The 21,756-nt window shown below is 36.9% G+C and overlaps 1 protein-coding gene across 1 annotated transcript in view; it reads left to right on the forward strand.

Annotated features, from left to right (window-relative positions):
- The window catches only part of RYR3 (ryanodine receptor 3), a 473,873-nt gene that overhangs the window by 83,925 nt on the left and 368,192 nt on the right, over window positions 1-21,756 (forward strand). Inside the window, exons 5-6 of the mRNA XM_049790221.1 lie at window positions 19,180-19,254; window positions 21,314-21,392. Of these exons, the coding sequence (XP_049646178.1) occupies window positions 19,180-19,254; window positions 21,314-21,392 (154 nt within the window). The remainder of the gene's footprint in view (window positions 1-19,179; window positions 19,255-21,313; window positions 21,393-21,756) is intronic.

Consider the following 21,756-nt stretch of genomic DNA (forward strand, 5'->3'; position numbering starts at 1 on the left):
ATTTCTGAGAGCAGAGCCAGGAATAACCCTTGAGCCTGCTGGATGTGACCCCAAAACAAAAACAAAAAACAATAACAACAACAAAAAGAAATTAAAAAATAATCACCTTATGCAGTAAAATATCCCAAATGCATTTTCTTTCTATCAGTCAGACTTAAAAGAGCCCCGATAACATGTTTTGATTCCAGTATATTGTAAAAGTTTCCAATCATAGGTAATAATAATCCAGTTATATTAAATATTAAAGAGAACATTTCACCAGATTAGCATTGATGTCTCTCCAGAGTTACCCATTTGATGTGGTATTGACTCCCTCATCTAGTCCATACATGACCAGGACAAGCCTGGGCCCAGAATTAATAGGAACATAAGAGTGATATCAATAGCAAGGGCCACAATTCCTTGACCATGTATTTGCCCAGGTCATTAAGAGAATGTGATACTGTGGCTTCCATGTGTTCTTTCCCTTCAAGGCACAATTACATGTAGACTATCAATGAAGCCCAGAAATATGCAAATCCCTGAATTGTCATCTGCACTGATTTCTGTCACAGTCACTGGGGGAAATTATAGACCCAAGAGATTTCTAGGCTTTTTCAAGTTAGCCTACTTATATGGAACTTTGATTCCTTCTCTCCAAATGCTAGGCTCATTAATATAACACAAATCCCATATAAACCTCTTCCCATATCTATAACCAGCTCTGTAGGCCTCTGCTGTTTCACCTCTAATTCTATTTATTTTATTTGCGATATTTTATTAGGTTGAGTAGCTCCTTGGGAACTAAGAATGTTAAATTAGTTGTGCTGAATTTGTTTGTTTTTTATTTTGTTTCTTGGGCCACACCCGGAGAACCTCAGGGATTACTCCTGGCTCTACACTCAGAAATCACTCCTGGCAGACATGGGGGATAATATGGGATGCCAGGGATCAAACCCGGGTCCATCCTGGGTCAACTGCGTGCTCAGGCCCAGTTGTGCTGAATTTTGGTTCTAACAAGCACAACACCAACTGGGTTTTTTTGGTTTTTTTTTGTTTTGTTTTTTGTTTTTTTGTTTTTGTTTTTTTTTTTTTGGTTCTAACAAGCACAACACCAACTGGTTTTTTTTGTTTTTGTTTTTTGTTTGTTTGTTTGTTTGTTTTTTGGTGCTTACAGCAAATGCAAGCCCATCTTGATTATGCCACTCTTTTTTCACATTTATTCTGTCCATAAGTGTTGCAAGTCAGCCCCTGTTGAGGTTGACTGATGGAAGGATGGAGGATGAGGCCTTTCTCCTCTAGTTTGGGACACGCGCGCGTTTATTACCCTGTTCTATTACCCTAAGAATAGGCCTCAGGAAATGTAATTGCCTCTGCTCCTGCCCTTTACTGGGAGAGAATTCCGGCCAGCAGCTTTCTCTCAACCAGGACAGAAGGCAGAAGGCAACTACAAATAATTCGCGAGTGTTAAGCTCTTTTGTGAACACCTAGAAAATTAAGCTGTAGAAGTTAGTAAAAGGCTCAGGGTGACGTGTGTGCCAGTCGAGAGGCTTTATTGAGGGGAGAGCAGGGTTTTTATGCCCTGCTCCAGTGGGAGGAGTAGTAACATAGGATTGAAACATAAACCAATCAGATTTGTACAAGTACAACAATTTTAACCAATGGGAGCACATTTTGATGGCGGGAAGGATAAGGAGGAACCTGGCAGGATGAGAGGAGGGGAAGCAAATTCTTAAACAAATAGCTAATTGATATTTACGCAAATACAATTTTTTGTTTAGCCTATTTTCCATTTAGATCTTTCTTTTGTGCAGGCAATAAGGATCACAATTTAAACTTTACAAAAACATATCTATAACTACATGCTTGAGAGCAGGCACAAAAAACAGATTTCATGGAAAGGTTAAGGAATCTGGTTAAGCCAGATTCTGTGTGCTGAGCTAAATTTATTTGCAGAGTTTCCTGTTGGCTCGGGGCTATGCAAACTTTGTGGCTATCAGGCAGGCGGTGGAAAATTCATCCAGAGTTCCATTAAACATGTGGGGTGCACGGTCGCCCACAAGGAAAAAAGCCCCTCACCTTCCACAGACCCTTGCTTTTAAGCCCCAGAATCAGGTAGCACCCAAAGGTGGGATCAGATACCACCCAATGGTGGGAGCAGAATCAGGTACCACCCTAGGGTTGGAGCAGAATGCCAGGTCACATCCTAGGTTAGGGCACAATCACTGATCAAGGTAGGGTCAGTAACATAATAATCCCATAAAAATGTTTACATACACAACACATAAGGACATGGTGAGTACATATTTAAAAAATACATTAACTTTGGTATCAGTCCTGTTATAAACCTTGAAATTTTTATGTCTTGTGAATTATAGCAACAGTTTATCTCATTTGCACTTGTCTTCACAAATTCATTCCCTTATCTAAAAATTTTCCTTACCTGTGGTATTCTGTTACCAGAATATAATTCTAATAGGAGAAAAAATGCTCTTTATTTTACTTCCATATAAATTACATTTAAAAATCAATTGCTTGGGGCCGGAGTGGTAATATAGTGGTGGGGCCTTTGCTTTGCACATGGCTGACCCAGGACCAATACGGGTTCAATTCCCCAGCATCCCATATGGTCCCACAAGCCTGCCACAAGTGATTTCTCAGTGCAGAGTCAGGAGTAACCTCTGAGTGGCACCAGGTATGCCCCCCCCCAAAAAACAAAAAAAAATCAATTGCTTAAAAATCTTCTCATTAAGAGTAATGTCCCAGATGTTGTATATTAAAAACATGATTTTTTATATTCAAATGATAGATAGATAGAATGATAGAGTTTTATATTCAGCATTTAGCCCTGTTTTATCCAATATGGCTATTTAAACTTGTTGCCTAGCCCCAAATAATTCTGTCTAACATGTGAATGTACCCCTCCAAGCCAGAGACTATTGTATCTGTCAGATCTACTTTAAATATTTATGTTTGATATGGAAAGGGGCTCTCAGGTACTACCTACAAATCCCAGAGTGTTCCAGAACATGGAACTGAGATAGTACTCCACCTATAGTCCCCAACCTCCCTAGATATGCCTCTAACTCCAGACCCTTTAATTTGTATCCACTAAATCTACATCTCTGCATGGAATTCTTACCCAGATGGAACTCCTTAGCTTTTACAAAATGGGTGAAAAATAGTTATTGGCCATCAATAAAGGTCACCATGTTAACAAAAATGGTGTTAAGAGTTCAACAATCATGTATGTAATCAAGGTGTTTAAATAAAAAAAAAAAGAGTTCAACACATGGTCTATGTAATTTCTCACCACTTGACTGACCTTTCCAATCTATACCTTGATTTTATAATATTTTTATTAAAAATTATATTGAAATAAAATAAGCTTAATTTGAAGCAAAAGAAAACACTACTTTAAGTCTACATTGGGATGCCAAAGGATTTGAATAAAAAAGTACAGACCTTGCATGTGCGAGGTCTTAGGTTCAATCCCTGACATTTCAATAACCCCTGTAAACAGCACTGCCAGATATCGCCTGAAAATAATAAGAATAAAAGACTATATTGGAAACTACCGTGTCTATTACATAGTAGCCTTTTCACACTGTGTCTCCCTATTTCTGACTTAGTTTCATCTCAAGCTTCACATTCCAAGTAATCATTTTCTCTGGTATTCGGGTCCTTTCTGGTTGGTTAAAGGTATGTGCTCTAGACTTCTTAGTTTTACCACTTTCAGAATGCCATTCTCTGAGAATACCATTGTTTCAGTACAATAACATGATGGTTTGTCCATCTTAAATTTTTGATAAATGGTATGACAGTTAACTTTTAAATCCTTGACTCCATTTTATCTAGAATAATATCGGAGAACAAACTCTAGTATTGGGAAGAATACTAGATACTTTCCTCCCACCATAGCTAGCAAAAAATGCAATGAAAATGATACCTCAAGAATCTCAGTTATGCCCATTTTTATTTTTAAAGTGACTAAATTTCATAACAATTACATTTCATAATTATTAAATTTTGTAATTAAAATTTAAATTTGATTATAATAATTAAAATAAATTTTATAATAATTACAGGATTATAGCTTCATTTTATTTTCCTGTTTATGATTATGAGTACATATTGAACTTTATTTTTCTTTTGAGTTATCATAGGAATTTCTGTAGCTCACATTATTGTGAACTGCATCACTTTCTTCACCTTTTACCACCTACTTAAAAAGCATTTGCAAGATGCTTTCCATATATTATTTCCGTACTCAGGTTTCTGGTTTTATGGCATAATTGTCTAGTATCTTGCTTTTTTTAAAAGGGATCAAAACCCCATTTAGGGTTGTATAATTTCTTTAAAAATGTTTTAAAATAATACATTTATGTTTTATCAGTAAATGTTTTATTTCTATACTTATTTTATAATCCTAAATACCCAAGGTATCATAAAAATTTCTTAGATAAAAGTGGATTTAAGTACAAAAAAGTTTAAAAAGCCCTGTGCTATTGAGACCAGATTCCTTAATTCTCCAAGTTGTATAAACAGCTGTAAATGCATATGGATTAGTAAACAGTAAGGTATTACCAAGAATTTGTACAGACTGCCCGAACTCATGTCCACTTTTCTGTCTTCCTTTCTCACTGTGGTTTTACTTGAATAACTTACCTGCTTCTTTGAATTTCCAAGAGTCCTTTGCAGTTAGCAATCTCTTCTGATATAAAGAGCAGCAATCAATTGAAATATTTATTTCTAAAATTAAATACACATAAGCTTAAGATGTGCCACATAAGAACTTGATAGCATTTAAAAAATATTAGACAATAAATCTAATCAAATATCCATGACTTCATATAGTTACAGAAAATGTTTATCTTTGTGAGAGTTTTTAGAATCTACTCAGAAAATTTCAAATATTGCATAGATCTGCTTCCACTATAGACATCTAGCTGTTTACTCCATCCCCTGTACTTAGCGATCTTGCAACTGGGATATATACATTTTGCAGACCACCTTTGCCTAATTTCCCCCTTTACATCTCAATACTCACTTTTGTGACAAACACAAAAATGATCTTTATATGGTTTCTTATTTAGATAACACATATAAGAGAGATGGTATATTTGTCATTTTTACAAATATCATAAATTCACTTAGTAAAATACTATTGAAGTCTCTATGTTGTAGTAAATGTCAGGAAGCCCTTTTATAGCCAAGTAATATTCCAATACATGTGTACTATATTCTCTTTACCTATTCAATATGGTGAGATATATTGTTTTCACACCATGGCTACCCTCACTCAGGCTGTGGTGACAGTGGTGGCACAGACAATTCTTTAAAAGAGTGATTTTTTTAATCATCTGATCTAGTATTTAGGCAAGAAAAAAAAAAAAACACCCAAATAGAAAAATATAAAGTCAAGATTTCACTCTGTGCAGATGACATGATACTAAATTTAGAAAGACAAAGAATACAAAAATATTCTAAAATCAATAGATTTGTATAATAATGTGGCAGGATAAAATATTAAAACACAAAAATGATGGATTTTCGAAAAAAGTAAAAGTGATTTTTTTAAATCAAAAAGAGCAGTAGTACAGTTGGTAGGGCACGTGTCTTGCTTTTGGTCACCTGGATTCGATCCCTGACAACCCATATATTTCCAGGAATGACCACTGAATGTAGAGCTAGAAGTAAGACCTGAGCATTGCATGATGTGGCCCCAAATTAAAAAAAAAAGACTAATGTTATCTATTTTAAATTAATCCCAAGAAGCTAATTAGCTAGATCATCTCTATAGTGTTCTACTTTTAATGTGAGATTCCGCTCTACTTCTTTCCATAGTAATTCTATGTATTGACATTCCAACAGTAATATCCAAGAGTTCCTTTTCTCCATATCCTCACCAGCACTTGTTGTTATTTCTTATCAGTTTCATATTGGCCATTCTAATATAGGTTAGGATTTTATTTGCATTTCTTTAATCATGAGATGTTGAGCTCCTTTTTGTGTATTTGTTAGTCATTTTCATATTTTCTTGGAAAACTATCTAAATTCATTTCCCATTTTAAAGAAGATTAGTTGTAAGTTTTTGTTTTCCTATTGTATCATTTGAGTTGGTTCTGCATTTTCATGTTAATTCCTCATTATGAGTGAAAATATCACTTTTCATTTTTCAGGTTGTTTCTTTTGCTGTGCAGAAGCTTCCTAGTTTGATATAGTTCAATTCTTTTATTTTGTTGCCTGTATTTTAACAACTATTATCAAGATCTGTGTAATAGAGATTTATGTCTATTTTTTATTTTTATGTTATGTATTATGAACTATAATTTCTGATCTTATATTAAATCTTTAATTCATTTTGAGTTGCTTTTTTTGCAACTGGTATTATAGAGGTGTATAGTTTCATTCTAGATAGATTCATTTATGTATTTTTTCTCATCGCATCTTATTAGAGACTGTTTCCAGAGTATTCTAGACTTACCAAATATCAGTTGGTCAGATCTATATGAGTTCATTTCTGGATTCTTGACTTAATTCCATTGGTTTGTATTTCTATTTCTATTTTTATTTTGGTTATGATAGCTTTGTCATGAAGTTTAAAGTCAGGAAATGTGATAACACCAACATTTTCATACTTAGGATGCTTTGATTTCTGGTTCCATATACACTTTCAAAATTATTTTTCTAATTCTTACAAAGCTTCCATTGTAATTTTTATTTTGATAGGGATTGCACTGACGACATATGGTTTAAAGGAACTTGGAAAAAAGTAATAATAAATTTACTATTTAATGGATACAATTGTAATTTTCAATTTATTTTTATTTTCATTTCTTTTCATCAGTATCACATTTTCTATACACACATGTGTAACTTCCTTGATTAAATTCTTATATACTTCCTTATCTTTGTACTATATTAAGTGGAGTATTTTTCTTTATTTCCTTTTCTAGTAGTTCTTTGTTTGCAGCATTACTTTTGGTAACAAACTATCGCATTATAATAATAATAAAGTTGTGTTGTTCATTCACTTATTCATTTATATTTCTCTAATAATGAAAAGTGGCAAAAGTAGAGGACATTTGGTTTTGTTGTTTAAATTGAGATTTGTCCTTGGTGTTTCTCAACCACACTCCTCCGCCCCTGGATGGCAGATGCTAATTTTAATATGCAGTCTTCCTCTGCCCACAAAGAGGTTTCTTGTAGCTCCAAAGAAGTTTATATTTTTGCTGTCAGCCCCAGTAGGTTATCTTCTGATGTCAGTGTAATGAATTTGACTCCCTGAACAATGTGGAGAAAATAGATCAGTCGGAGGTTGTTTTATCCAGGTCCTGGCTCCATTTACAGAGCAGCATAGGAGACTTTCTTCAAAAACAACTTTTCTCTTTGATAGAAGAAAAGGTAGCTGCTGGCAGGAATACTGAGATGTAAACTAAGACTCTGAAATGTGGGCTTCTGAAAAAAGCCATTTGAGTGACAGTGCCCAAATGTGAGACTTGGACTCAAAGCACCTCAAAAAGATGTGAACTCTCTGTGACATGGAGGTAAAAATAGGATGTTGTAGATAAGAACACAAGTTGCTGAAGCACACCAAAACACATCTATGGATCCTTAGAGCACCAAAACAAGCATGAGAATAAATACAGGTGACTGGTGAGAAGAGTGACCACATACGGGGGAAAAAAGCCCTTTTCCTCCTGACCTGTTCTGTTCTCTAACTCTCTCCCCCCAGCCCTGAGAGTTCAGACAGGTAGCAGAATTAGTTACAAATCAGAGGTGATAAAACTCAGGAAGAGTCTTACTGACCTTGCAAATCTTAAAAATTGCTATATAGGTGGGAGGGAGGAATAAGGTAGACCTTGCACATAGATTTTGTGGTAGCAATGTGTATGGTTCTACGTGCTACACATGTAGTAATGGAACAAAAAGTGACAGTGAGGTGAGAAAAAAAGAGACAGTGAGACAATGTTGAATGTTAGTCTTGTAATGGGAACAAACCAGGAGACACAACCATGTTTATTTGATCTTTGCTTCAGTAGGTGTTGGGAGAAATTCTAAAAGGAAGATCAGACAGTCAGTTGTCCATGACAACTGTTCTGAGAACAGAAGTGCTTGCTGTCTGTGAGCATCACATTGAGTTCCTGGATGAAGGGTGCCTGGAGAAATCTTAGAGAACTATTCTCCAAGTTGGTTGTGTTTCAGAACTTTCTGGGAGCTCGAGCCTGGCCATCAAATGAATATCTTAATAGAATTGTAGTCTTCAGCCTGTAGGTTGTTTTTTATTTTTTGCTAAGTTTTCATTTTAAAGTTTTGTTGGTGATTCTAATGGATTGAGATGATTAAGGAATGTAGGAAAGGTTTAAAGGAATTTGCCATTGGTCTCAGAGTAGTAACCAGTTTATATACAGATCAGAGGTATTGGGAGTGTCTTATATATCTATCTACATGCTCATGCTTACAAAGGAATTTTAAGATCTTCAGAGAGAGAGAGATGAGGAAGACAAATGCCTGCCACAGAGGCAAGTAGGGCAGTAGATAAAGAGGAGGGCAGGAGGGAATCTGGGACATTGATGATGGGAAATGTGCACTCAGGAAGTGTGTAGTACACTATATAATTGAAAATAAATCATTAACAATTTTGTAACTGTGACTTCATGATGATTCAGTTGAAGAATTTATTTATAAAAATAAATCACCAAAGGGACAAAAAGAATCTACTTCTCCTTCCAATTGTTTCATATACTTCACATACCTATCAGGGGAGATCAGGCTATTTCTTGAGCTATGAAGTTGTCCCAGTATTTACCATGTTGTATAAAGAGAACAGGATAAACTGATCTCTACACAGCAAGAATTTAACTGGTATGGATGAGCATTTGAGAGAAATGGAGACTGATTTTATTGGTAAAGGATATCAAAAAGAAAAAAATTAGTTTTAAGGAGTATACAAGAGATCAAATAATTAGTGGTAATGAGCTCTCAACATTCATATGGGTTGGTTTTTTTTTGCACACTGTTGTCAAGAATATTTACAACAAAATGTTCATCTTTTGTTATTCTGTGATTAAAAGCAATGTTATTTTCCCCTAGAATTATTATATGTTTTATAGTGTTCAATTTTTTATGTCAAGTTAATCTGGCATTTTAGATTCAGATTCTATATAGGAAATATTCATGATATGTTACCTTGGGTGAAAGAAATTATTGAACAGATTGCTTTATCTTGACCTTATGTGACCACCATTTTATCAGAGGTTTGATGTATGATATGTATTGGTGGTTCCAGTAAAAACCAGAATAGTGACTGAAAAACACTCTAGCTGATGGGATCCTTTACATGAACAGGGAATTTGGCAACATTAGATTCTTAGAAAATTTTTGTCAGTATTAAAAAAAAGGGGTAAATTGGCACAGAGAAGAAAACAGTTGGTTCACCTAGTTTCCAAAGTATTTAAATTAACATACATCTAAAAGGCATTAATATAATATCAGTTTGTTCTTTTAAAAGACGTTGAAATAAGAAACAAGTATTAGGGGTCGGCGAGATAGCATGGAGGTAAAGCATTTGCCTTGCATGCAGAAGAATGGTGGTTCGAATCTCGGCATCCCATTTGGTCCCCCGAGCCTGCTAGGAGCGATTTCTGAGCATAGAGCCAGGAGTAACTACTGAGCACTGTTGGGTGTGATGCAAAAACAAAACAAAAAAAAAAAAGAAAAGAAAAGAAAAGAAAAAAGAAAAAAAAAAAGAAACAAGTATTAGAGTTGCCATGTTCAGTTTGGGCACATGGAACAACTATCTTTTGCCCTTAATGGAGAATGGCCTCCTGTTTCAGAGAGAGAGAGAGAGAGAGAGAGAGAGAGAGAATCCCAGACTTAGCGATCTTTACATTTATCTTGATTATCCCCAATTCTGAAATCATTGCACATATCTATACACTCATCTGATCAGAAATATAATTTTTAAGTACTTGAAGGCAGGTGATTTCTCCAGAAAATCTGCCTTATCATGGATTTAAGGCAGATTTGTTTATTTAAGGATTATTCCAGGCTCAGTGAAATAATGGTCATCGAATCTATGATTTAAAACTCATCTGTGCCACTGTCATATTCTACTACCCACATGTGGGTCAACTAATTGCAGAAGAGAAACTATGGGCACACTGTCCTGGAAATGGGCACCTCTGGTTCAAGGTGTCTGTGTGGATGATTATCATGACCCAGAACTTAGTTTTTCATGGCATCCATCTTTATAAACTTGACCTACTGTGAGATTAATGACACAAGCAAAAAAGGAAATTGCTGGATTACCATAATTTTCTGACCCAGAAAAGAATAACTCTAGGTACTTCAAGAGGATAGTGGACTGGTTATATTCAATAATTATAATTCATGAGAACAGTACACCTGAGATTCAGTGATGGTTATAGAGAAATAAACTTTGGGGGATCCTTCTTTACTTTTTTATCACACCCAGCAGTGTGCAGGGGTTACTTCTTGATCTGCACTTAGAAATCACTCATGGCAGGCTTGGGGGAGGCCATATGGGAGGCCATCCACGGTTGGCTGCATGCAAGGCAAATGCCCTACCACTGTGCTATCACTCTGGCCCATGGGTTTCCCTTTTTAAAAGGAAGCACAGCCTGTCTTTGTGCCCATTTCATTCCCTGGACATGTGATGTGTGGCAGTATTTGGGAGTGGGGAGCACTGGGAAGGAGTCAGCATCACCTACCAGCATTATCTTGCTACAGAAGTAGGGCAGTGCCATCTGCTGTTCCCCTTCCAGAAACCTCTTGTACCTCACTGCTGTAGTGACCAACATGGGGGCAGTGCCAGAGGCCCCTTTCCTCTTCTTTTCTGGAATTCATCAAAATTAAGTTGTGTGGTCTCAAGTTTTTAATGCTCTCCTAGAGGATCATGAAATTTTCGAAGTGCGAGTCCTTCTTTCAAGTGCTTTCTCCCCAAGGCCTTCATGTCCTGCTTGACTTCTTAGGCTTCTTTGAAGGACTTCCTAAAGGGGCAAGTCATAGCCTTTCTCACCTAGCCCACAGGCACCTCCAAAAGTACTAGGTTCATTTGATCCATCCCATTCCAAGTAGAAAATTTAAGTAATAAATTAAGACTCTAATATAGTGTTTTTATGTTCGAAAGCCAAGAACCTGGGAAATGGTAAACTAGCTACCCAGGTAAAGAGGAGGGTACCTGATTCAGAAAAGTGCAGAAACAAGTGTTTGTGTCCTGATCGGTTCTTCAAGATTGTGTACATAGGAAGGGAATTCAAAGGACTATCATGTCCTACTGGATTTCTTTTTTTATTTTTAAAATTCTCTCTGGTTTTGGGATTACATTAGCTCTGTGCTCAGGATCACACCTGGGGGTACCCTGGGGACCATATGTGGTACTAGTGATCAAACCTGAGTCAGCCACAAGCAGAGCAATAAGGCAAGCATCCTAGCCACTGTACTCTCCAACCGCTGTTCTAGTGAATTTCTCTTGCCATCTTCCCAGGGCATGACTCCAGATAACAAATTATATTGGTAGTTTATGTTCCCTCTCACTCTTGTACCAGACTTGAAGTTCAGTAGCCTACTTTAACTGTCATTAAAGAGGAAATTTTTCCTTTGAATTAGATATTTATAATCCAAGATGGATTTGGATTCTTTAGGTGGCATTTGAGATGAGGAGATACTTCCTAGTCTTATCTATTATCCTCTCCTAGAGAAAGGGGTACTGAAGCCGAGTATTTCTGGATTGAATAGAAGGTAGCTTGTCTATAGCATCAGTAAAGGACCTGAAAATGTGTGTCTGCAGAAGGGATTTGGGGAAGTATGGAAGAGTGTAGAAACAAAGTCTTCTGGATCAGTAAGAGGATCCAAGGAATAGTCTGCATAGATATATAGGAAGAAACTGCATCTTGGATTCAAGCAGGAGTTCCGTGTGTGTGTGTGTGTGTGTGTGTGTGTGTGTGTGTGTGTGTGTGTGTGTGTGTGTGTGTGTGTTGCAGAACTGGGCCAGAGGAAATTAGAGTGGGTCAGCTTGTCAAAAAGCTGCTTCTCTGAGGTTTTCCTCAGGCTAGATCTGGAGTTAATGATAAAGAAGCAAGCACAATTAAATCACAACCTGCTTTTAATATATGCTATGTCATTTGTTTAGAACCCTGGCAAATTAATCACACCTTGAACCTCTGCAGCCGTAAGCAAATGCCAAACACTTTAGTTTTTTTGTACCATTTTTGTGATAGTGTCCCACTTTGTGAGAACTTCTGATGAGATGTTGAGGATTCACTTTGGGTGGTAGGTACTTGGCCTGTTATATTCAATGTTGTGCTCCAGCTCTTCAGACTATCTACCCAGCCTTAGCAAACTCTTTCATAGCATTTCACATCTCTAACCACATACTACATACTATCCTTTCTAATGTACACTAATGTACACATTGACAAATTTACATGCCCCTCCTTATCACTTTTGAACCATACCTGGTGGTACTTGGAGATCATTCCTTCCTGGCTCTGTGCTGAGGTATCATTCCTGCTGATGGTCAGTGTAAAATCATCCCAGGCACTATATCTCCAAGCCCAGGTATATCAGGGTTGCACATGAAAGAATGCCAACCAGGTTGAGGATGAAACACATGTATTCTGACAGTCTTCTACCTAATCTGGAGAGCCTGCTGCCTGCCAGAAGTACTATTATTTTATTGAGTCTAGAGACAACTCCAAGGTGGGGTTGCTATCCTGAGTTCATCCTGCCCAGGTTTGCATATAAGGCAATCTTTGTTTTGGGTGAAATCAAGTTGTAAATAAAATGATACCAAGAAGCCAGGGATAACCTTTGTTTTGGGTTACATAAGGTGTAAACCAGGGGTCTCAAACTCACGGTCCTCCGCACAACATTTTTTGGCCCTTGGCCGGCCTTCAAATATCACAGTATTCGCGATTATTCGCTTACCGAATAATCGCAATAAAAAATCACATTAGTAAGAAAAAATTTGCATTAAACATTCGCATACCCCAGCAGTTCCGTTCGGGGTATGCAAATGTTTAATGCAATTTTTTGCGATTTTTTTCTTACTAATGCGATTTTTTATTGCAAATATTCGGTAAGTGAAATCCCTTATGCGGCCCTGCTCACCCCAACTTTGCCTCCTGTGGCCCCAGGTCAATTGAGTTTGAGACCCCTGGTGTAAACCAACACTCAGGAACCTATATAGAGTGCCACCTACTGAATATGAAAGTAGAAGGTAAATGCTCTACTCACTATACTGTCTCTCCAGCCCTAAATGAATGCTTTTTCTTGAAATTATGTATGGTGTTAAAAATAAAAGTGGAAGATTTCAATGGTTCTGCAAGTCGACCAAATAACTATTTATACTTCTGTTAGTTTTCTCTTCATTCTCGCGTATACATAATAATGGAAACTATTTTGTATTCTGTCTCATTCACAGAGGTATGTCATAATATTTTTCTCTATTTCCTAAAAAACCTCTGGAGCTTTATAAATATATACATGTATACAGATGCATATATATATATATATATATATATATATTGTGTTGCAAAAAAGAGCATCTTGAAAATCCATGGTTTTCTAGGCATTAGATTTTTCCTTTGGATGTTTAGCTTTTTGCATGAGTTCCTGTTTGCCCAGGTTATAACACTCTTATTACAACAGTGCAGATTCTTTGCTTCCTTTTAATTATCCTCAGGTGTAAAATTACTCCAGTAAAGATTATGATCTCCTTTACAATCCCTTTTATATTACCATATTGCTTTACAGAAAGAGTGCCACCTTGTACAACATGGCACTAGCTCAATTTTAGCTCTGAGAGCACTTTTTCCCCATTGTTGCGAATTTAGTCGATGTGCAATGGAATCACAAAGTTACTTTAATTATCATTCCTTTCATTACAAGAAGAAATAAAATATCTTCATATGTTTTCATTCTATTCCTGATATGAATCATTTGCTCATATCCTTTGCATATCAGAATCTTGCTTTTTCGCCCCTATGGTTCAATAAATGTTAACTCTGGTTAGAATTATAATTTCTCCATTGCATTAAATATTGAAGTTTTCCATTGTGCTGAAGTTGAGTGACCTTGGTAAGTCATATGTGTCTTTTATTTCCTTTGAGTGCGTCCCTTTTTTCAAAGCCGGGATAAGCATTAGGTCTGTAAAAGAATGTGGGCTATTTGTTACAGGCTGGTTTTAGAATTTCATTTTAAAGTGAAATATTAAAATGTATTATCCACACAGGATCTTCTATTTCCTGTGACTGCTTGAATGCTTTTCTGATTTTCATCTACATATCACAAAGACATTTGGTTAATAATTCCATATTCACCTCGCTGTACTAAGAATCTACTTTATTGTATGCTACATTTTAGACTTATTTATATACTTCCTGTATTGTGCCACATTTTTCTCTTTGAACCACAACCAGAGTGAATGAATTTTCCTTCATTATATTTACTAAAGCCTGGATTTTTTTTCAGATTAAAAGTTTCATGTTTATATTTCCAGATTAAATCTATGGCAATTTTCTTGAAGTCTAAGATGCTCAATTATTATAATTTTATCAGGTTGGCATTAAATCTCTAAGTTAAATTTAGGAAAATAGCATTTACAAATATCAGTGTTTTCATTTTGTGACAAAATGCACCTTTGTATTTCACAGAATCAAATTTCCTTTTGTAGAAGGAAGTTTTGTCATTTCATTTTGAAGGTTCTCATCTAAGTGAATTTCTAAAGTTAATATTTAGTGGCACTAGTGAAAAGACTGTCATTAAGTTTTCCAACTGAAAGCACGGAGTTGCTTTTGGTTGTGCTGTTAGAATTCACAGTTTTTGTTGGTTTGTTTACTTATATAGCATCAATAACACTTGTCTTTTTAATTAAAGGAATCATCTTAAGCTTAGCAATGTTCCTAAGCCTCCTACGTGCTTAGGAAATGTGGCTCTGTGACAGGTTAGAAAGGCATAAAAGACTGGAACAGAAGTGGCATAAGGAAGCAAATGAAAATAAAATCATATATAGCCACATCTAGAAAGCTTGCCCTAAGCTTCCTCACTAAGATGCCCCCTGAAGGTTTCATGGGTCAAATTAGTCTGCCATCCTCCTACTCACACATATCAAGTGTAACTCAAGATTTCTATCTAAAAGTTGACATAGATATCTAGTGTCATGAAATATTTATGGGTGTCTTGGAGTAACAGAGGTCTATCCACCCACCCCACCACCAACACACAAACACACATGCAAAAACCTTGGTTACTCAATTAGGTTGTTGGTTTTGTTTTATTTTGTTTTGTTTTGTTTTGTTTTTTTGGAGGGGAGGTACACCTGCTGACACTCAGGTGTTACTTCTGGGTATGAGCTCAGAAATCACGCCTGGCTTGGGGGACCATCTGGGATGCCAGGGGTTTGAACCTCGGTCCATCCTAGGTTAGTGCATGCAAAACAAACACCCTACCACCTGCACCACCGCTCTGACTCCATACTCAATTAGATTTATCACACGAGGAGGCTGTGTTCCCTGAGAACCACCAAAAGAGATGTCAGTCACAGAATTTTGAAATTACAGGCCCTGGTTATATTAATAATCTAGTGGAACATTTTTCTTCTGGACATGGCATACCAACTTTGCCCTCACAACCCTGTGAAGTCTTACTAAATATTCTTTTGCTCCCAATGGTGACAGCTAAGGTCACTCCTGACAGACAGGACTGTATCTCAATAAGCTTTTATATAAAGTCATGAGCTCTGAATTCCCTTTGTGAACAGATCCCTGCAGTTTTCTACACAACATCGTGTTTATTTCCTAGCATGTTTCTTGAGAAATGCCATCAGAAAGTGAAAAATTATGGGAATTTATAATTAGATCCAAGTTCAAATTTAAGCTCAGTGCTCACAAACCAACAATGGGAAAGTTTCCTTGTGCCTCCGTCAATAATATAGAGATAATATAAAATAATTATTATAATTAATATTCTATACCCAGTGTTATTCATAAAATATAAATATAAAATATGGCCATGGGTATTCTATTTGCCATCCACCAATCAAAGAGATCTTGATATGGGAGAAAACAAAAATTCATGCTACTTAATGTCCTAAGGGATGGTAAGGTAAAGATAACACATGGGTTCCTATGCACACCTAACAAATGTCATAAAAAAAAAAAAAAAAAGAAAAACCTAATAGAGGAAGAGTGATCGTTCTTTTAGTAGGACTGCTCAAAATTGATTTCCTCTAAGGATCCATGAGCATACTACTGAGTCCGAGGTAGAAGAAATCAGTAGTACTTTAGAAGAAGGGCATGTCAGCTGACAGGAACAATGCAGGCAATGGGAACATGCTTGCCTCAAGAACAAAGGGAGGCTCATGTAGCTAGAACAGAGGTTTGGAGATGAATAGTGTGGTAATAGTTGGGTGAAGTCAGGGAGGGAATGGACCAGATTAATAGTGCAAGGGACAGTAACACTAGCCATAGGCCAAATCCAGCCAATAATCTCTTTATACAAATCTCTCTAGATATGTATGGTTTTTAAATTTAGGTTTTATGGGCAGACAGATAGTACAGGCATATGGTAGAACTGATTTCGATATCCAGCACTTTGTATGGCCCTGTGAGCCCAAGAGGGAGTGACCCATGGGCACAGAGCCATAAACAAATCAATAAATATATTTTGAAAAAAGAAAAGAAAATTGGCAGTGTTGAGGGTGGGGCTGGGTCATACATGGCTATGCTCAATGCTTACTCCTAACTCTGGTTTTGTGTTCAGGGATCACTTTAGTCCCTGCATTTTAAAAGGGTAGACTAGAATACAAAAGAAGAAAATATAAGGTAGATTCTGTATTTCCCTGTAAAGCTCTAAAGATATATAACTGGCTGATTCCTGAAAAACTGCAAGACCGTAATAAGGAGGTAAAAGGGAATGCAGTCAGGGAGCTATTGCTCTTGTCCAGATTGGAGTATGAAGATTTGTGGTTCAGCATAGAATTGTCCCACTGAATTATCTGAAGTCCCAAAGTCTTCCCGTTGGTACCATAATTAACCCCTTTAATTCCCTGGCATTTCTGAAAAATTCTCCCAACCCTCATGTCTGCTTTGGGAGTAATCAACTCTGCACTCTTAGAAATGTTCACAGGATTGAGAGAAACAAAGAAAAGCTGGAGGCAGGTGGCAGCCTGCCTAGATTATAATTCTATAGGAAGTTTTGTCAGTTTAATTTGAGACATTGGGCTAGTGGGCTGTCTCCACCCACAGCACAAGTCACCACAAGCTATCAATTAACTCGTAATAATAGACGTGGATAGAGAATGTTTCAGTTAGACATGACAAGATGCGAAAATTATTTAGTATGACACATTTTAATGTAAGCTGTTGACACATTTGTAAACACAGTAACCAAAGTTCCAATGACTTCAAGAAAATTGAAAGTTGTGTGGAGCATTTAATTCTTTTATTCCATTAAATCTTGAGAGCATCTAAATATCTCTGACACTGTATAAAAATCATGGCCAGATGAGGCCGGAGAGATAGCACAGCTGTAGGGCCTTTGCCTTATCCAGGGCGGACGGTGGTTCAAATCCCAGCATCCCATATGGACCCCAGTGCCTGCCAGGAACGATTTCTGAGTGCAGAGTCAGGAGTAACCCCTAAGTACTGCCAGGTGTAACCCCAAAACCAAAAACCAACCAAAAAAAAAAAAAACATGGCCAGAGCTGGAGCGATAGCAGAGTGGGTAAGGCATTGCCTTGCATGTAGCCAACTCAAGTCCAAGTTCGGCATTCCATATGGTCCTCCAAGCCTTCCAGGAGTAATTTCTGAGCAGAGCCTGAGTAACCCTGACTACCACTGAGTATGGCCCAAAACCAAAAAACAGAAAGATCACAGCCACACTTACAAGTAGTTGTGTAATTTTTTAAACAATTTAGTACAACCTTTATCTTTTATCTTTAGGCTCATTATATGGCATGGAAATCATCTCTGACAGAGTGATTCTGTGTGTCTAAATAGAGATGAAATAAAATTACTCCAGGCTTTATTAGCTTCTTCTTTCCCTTCTGGCTTTTTTCTTCATTTCTCATTGCTCTGAAGGAGCACAAGCTAGAGATAAGATCAAACTCCTGACCTGTAACTCTAAACAGATTATAGTGCCTGTACTAGGAATATATTTGAATCTCTTTCTGTGATTTGTCTTTGATCTCATAATTTTGATTCTCTTTTCCTGCATGTTTGGAAGTGGAGGCATATGCGCAATTCTTTTTTCTTAAATAAGTGTATTAAAATTTGGTTTTGATTCTGAGGACAATTCACATAGAAACATCAGAAGAGATGTTCCACATGAAATTGAAAACACTGATACCCCCAAATTTCTAGAATGTTCTATAAATCTCAGCTTTCAGTGTTACTTACTGCTTCTGTCTAGAATACTTTTTATTCTATATTGTGAACTGTTCAGAGTGTATGTGATCAAACTGGAGGAAGAAAAGAATCAGAAACAGAAATCATTGACTCTATGTTGGGTTAGCTCTTCCTCTGGTCTCTTGCACACTTGCTTATGGGCTACCATCCAGCAAAAGGCCAGAGTAGACTGATCAGTGAGGCAGCAAAGTGGAGAGATGGACCCTCTATGTTGGGTTTATTTCTGCATAATTGGTTGCCCTTTTCAAGATCTGAATTTCAGAGCCTTCGCTCGCTGGTATGTTATCTGGGAAAATGGGGCTCGTTAAAAGAAATGGGCATAAGACATACCCTCCTCGTAGGGAAGGGCCCCCAGCCATAAAGGGACCATATGTTTGCCCCCTGCATTGCCTTTTTATTGAGGGGCTGTCACTACATCCCATTTGTTTTTCTCTCTCACTATGACTGCTTCTGAGAAGTTTCAAAGGAAGGTAAGCAGCCCTGCCTCATCCACACGCTTCCCTGACAGAAGGGTTCTGAGTTTCTGCTCATCCAGGCAGGGGCCATTTTGGAGCAGCAGTCTGGCCTGGCCTCTCCTTAGGTCGATGCATGCTGTGACCACACGTCTCTCTCTCTCCTCAGAGACGGGCATTTGCTTATAGAATGAATTCCTTGAAAGCTTTGCAATGGGTCTTTTTCATTGTAGTCTGTCTTCCAGAATTCTTGGCTCCTTGCGCTTGGGGTCCCAGCTGGCTGGTGTTGACTTTACCCTCCTGGTTTTCCACAGGCAGCCCAAGGAGGTGGCCATAGGACTCTATTGTATGGCCATGCGATTCTCCTGAGGCACTCCTTCAGTGGAATGGTAAGTCCATTTAAATGTCAAATTTGAATCTATAAGGATTCCTAACATAGGGGAAAATATTATTACAACATGAGTATGTTGTAGCATAGGAACAATATGAACATTGAACAATATAACACATATGAATAATATGAACATCTGAACCATATGAAACCTCCCCTCTTTTAATGGCCAGAGGAATTGAGATATCACCACTGCTCCAATTCTTAAATAAAATGAATTCATCCAGAAGCAAGTGGAAAAGAAGACACCAGACAGTCAAAAAATAAAAAATAAACTGACCAAGAAATAGCTAATAAGGAATCAAGAACCAGAATTAAATCAAACTTGTGATAACTCAGTGAAATCTGAGGTCCTAAGGGAAATTCTAGTTTGGAATAAATTTGTTAACTACACATTGCCGGTGTTTTGCACGGAGCATTAGCAGAATATTGTAATCTCGATCAAACATAATAGCATCTCTAATAACATTTACTTCCCTTACCTACTTGTGCCATCCCCACTTATTATCTTTATCTGAAAAAGGTGTATTCTTTCTCTAGTGCTTATGGGAAACTGTTACATTATTTCCAGACTATTTCACGCATTTATACTGTAGAAAGCTGCAAAGTTCATCTCAAACTATCAAATTGGCAGAAGAACTGTTGCTTCCTTAAATAATGTATTTGTTTCAGCATTTTATTTTCTTGAGCACTGGTAAGAACATGACCTTTTTGGCCTCAACTTTAATTTATTGTAGCCCTTCCTGACAAAAAAAATAGAATTAAAAGGAGCAAATGGGAGGTTATCAAAGCAAGAGATGGAAATATTTAGAGGGGGGATAAAATTGTGTACACCCAAAAATCTCTAGAATTGACAGGTGGTCATTTTTCTTTCAGAATATATTGTTTATAAAAATGTAGACAAAACCTAAATACCTCCTTTTGCTTTCTCCATAGAAAAACTAACTTTAAACCATACACTTTAGGCCTTGAAGATTGAGACTTACATCATGGCACACATATGAAGGCTTTCATTAGTTAGTTTATATTAGTTTTCCCCAACTCCAAATCTCCCACTCACAGGTAACATACCTCTAGAACAGCTAGTTTCTTGGATCAGCCCTGAGAATAAAACTTGTATGATGTCATTGTTCTGTGAACCAATTCTCCATTTCCCTTTTTCAGAGAGCTGGATGCATAATCTCGAAATCATATCCCAAAGCACCTGTCAGCATCCCCATCTAGTTCTAAGATCAGCCATTTTGATTATTTATGAAGTAAGCAGGAGGAAAGCTATATATTTTCTTTAACCCTTAATATTTCATTTTGGTATGGACCCAGTGGGGGACAGGACATGTTGAGAAGTCACTCCCGGTAGGTTCAGGGGACCATAGGTGGTGCCAGAGATGGAAACTGAGTTGGCCACATGCATAGCAAGCACTTTGCCCACTGTAGAGCCACTACAAATCCATACATTTATTATTTTAAAAAGCATTTTGTGAGTTTTATATATGCAAGTATTTCATAATATTAAAAATACACATTATTTGATAGTTTTAAAACAGAAAATTGGGAAAACAGAAAGTAATAGGAGTTTGAGAATCATTTGCTATTGCCCATTCTGCCTGCTGTCCAATGACAGCTCTGTCGTGATGTTGTTGATGCTAGGCATTAAAATTTTGTAAATAGAACTAGGGATGCAATTCAGTGATAGAATAAATCCTGTACAGTTGTGAAGCCCTGGGTTTGATCCCTAGCAATAACACAGAGAACTCTTAATTATTGCCTACATGTTAATTATTATAATAAACTACTTTGAATCTCTCAGAATATCTTTGGACTTAATCCTATATAACAGGTTACACTTATTTCTGTAACATAGACTGCTGTGAGTTAGGTCACTGGGTAATAACATCTTTAAAAATATATTTTAAAGAATTTACTGAAAGGATTGTAACCAATGATAGAGTCAAATCATTTTCACAGTAGCTCAATGTTGAAATTGGTAGCCAGTTAGTAATAGGATCCCAAACCCTGACAGGAGTGTGACTTCACTGGCATCTGTTCTTCTTTCACAGTATCTAACATGTTTAACTACATCAAGATCACAGACAGATAAACTTGCATTTGATGTAGGTCTACGAGAGCATGCCACAGGTAAGTCAGAATTCCAAATCTGCTTGATGTGGCTTAAACAAGGGGCTTAGGGACAGGATAGTGAATGTTGTCCACTAGAGATGCCATGCCAGTTTCGTAAAGAACCGGGTCTGATTAAGTTCTGGAAACTAATAAGAATTGTAATGCAAATCCACAATTCTGATCAAAAACTAAAAATGAAAGAGAATGTAATACTTCAAGTGAAGTATGTCAGAAGATGATTACTTGGGGCTAGGAGCTAAAATAAGTAGAGAAGTTATTCATGATAATATTCCTAATGCTAATGTTACATTATACTACTAAGGAAACACAGATGTCCTAATAAGGGTTTACATATGTGAATATTTATTCATATGAAAGAGAT

This window comes from Suncus etruscus, chromosome 16 (genome assembly GCF_024139225.1).
Source record: "Suncus etruscus isolate mSunEtr1 chromosome 16, mSunEtr1.pri.cur, whole genome shotgun sequence".
NCBI lineage: Eukaryota > Metazoa > Chordata > Mammalia > Eulipotyphla > Soricidae > Suncus > Suncus etruscus.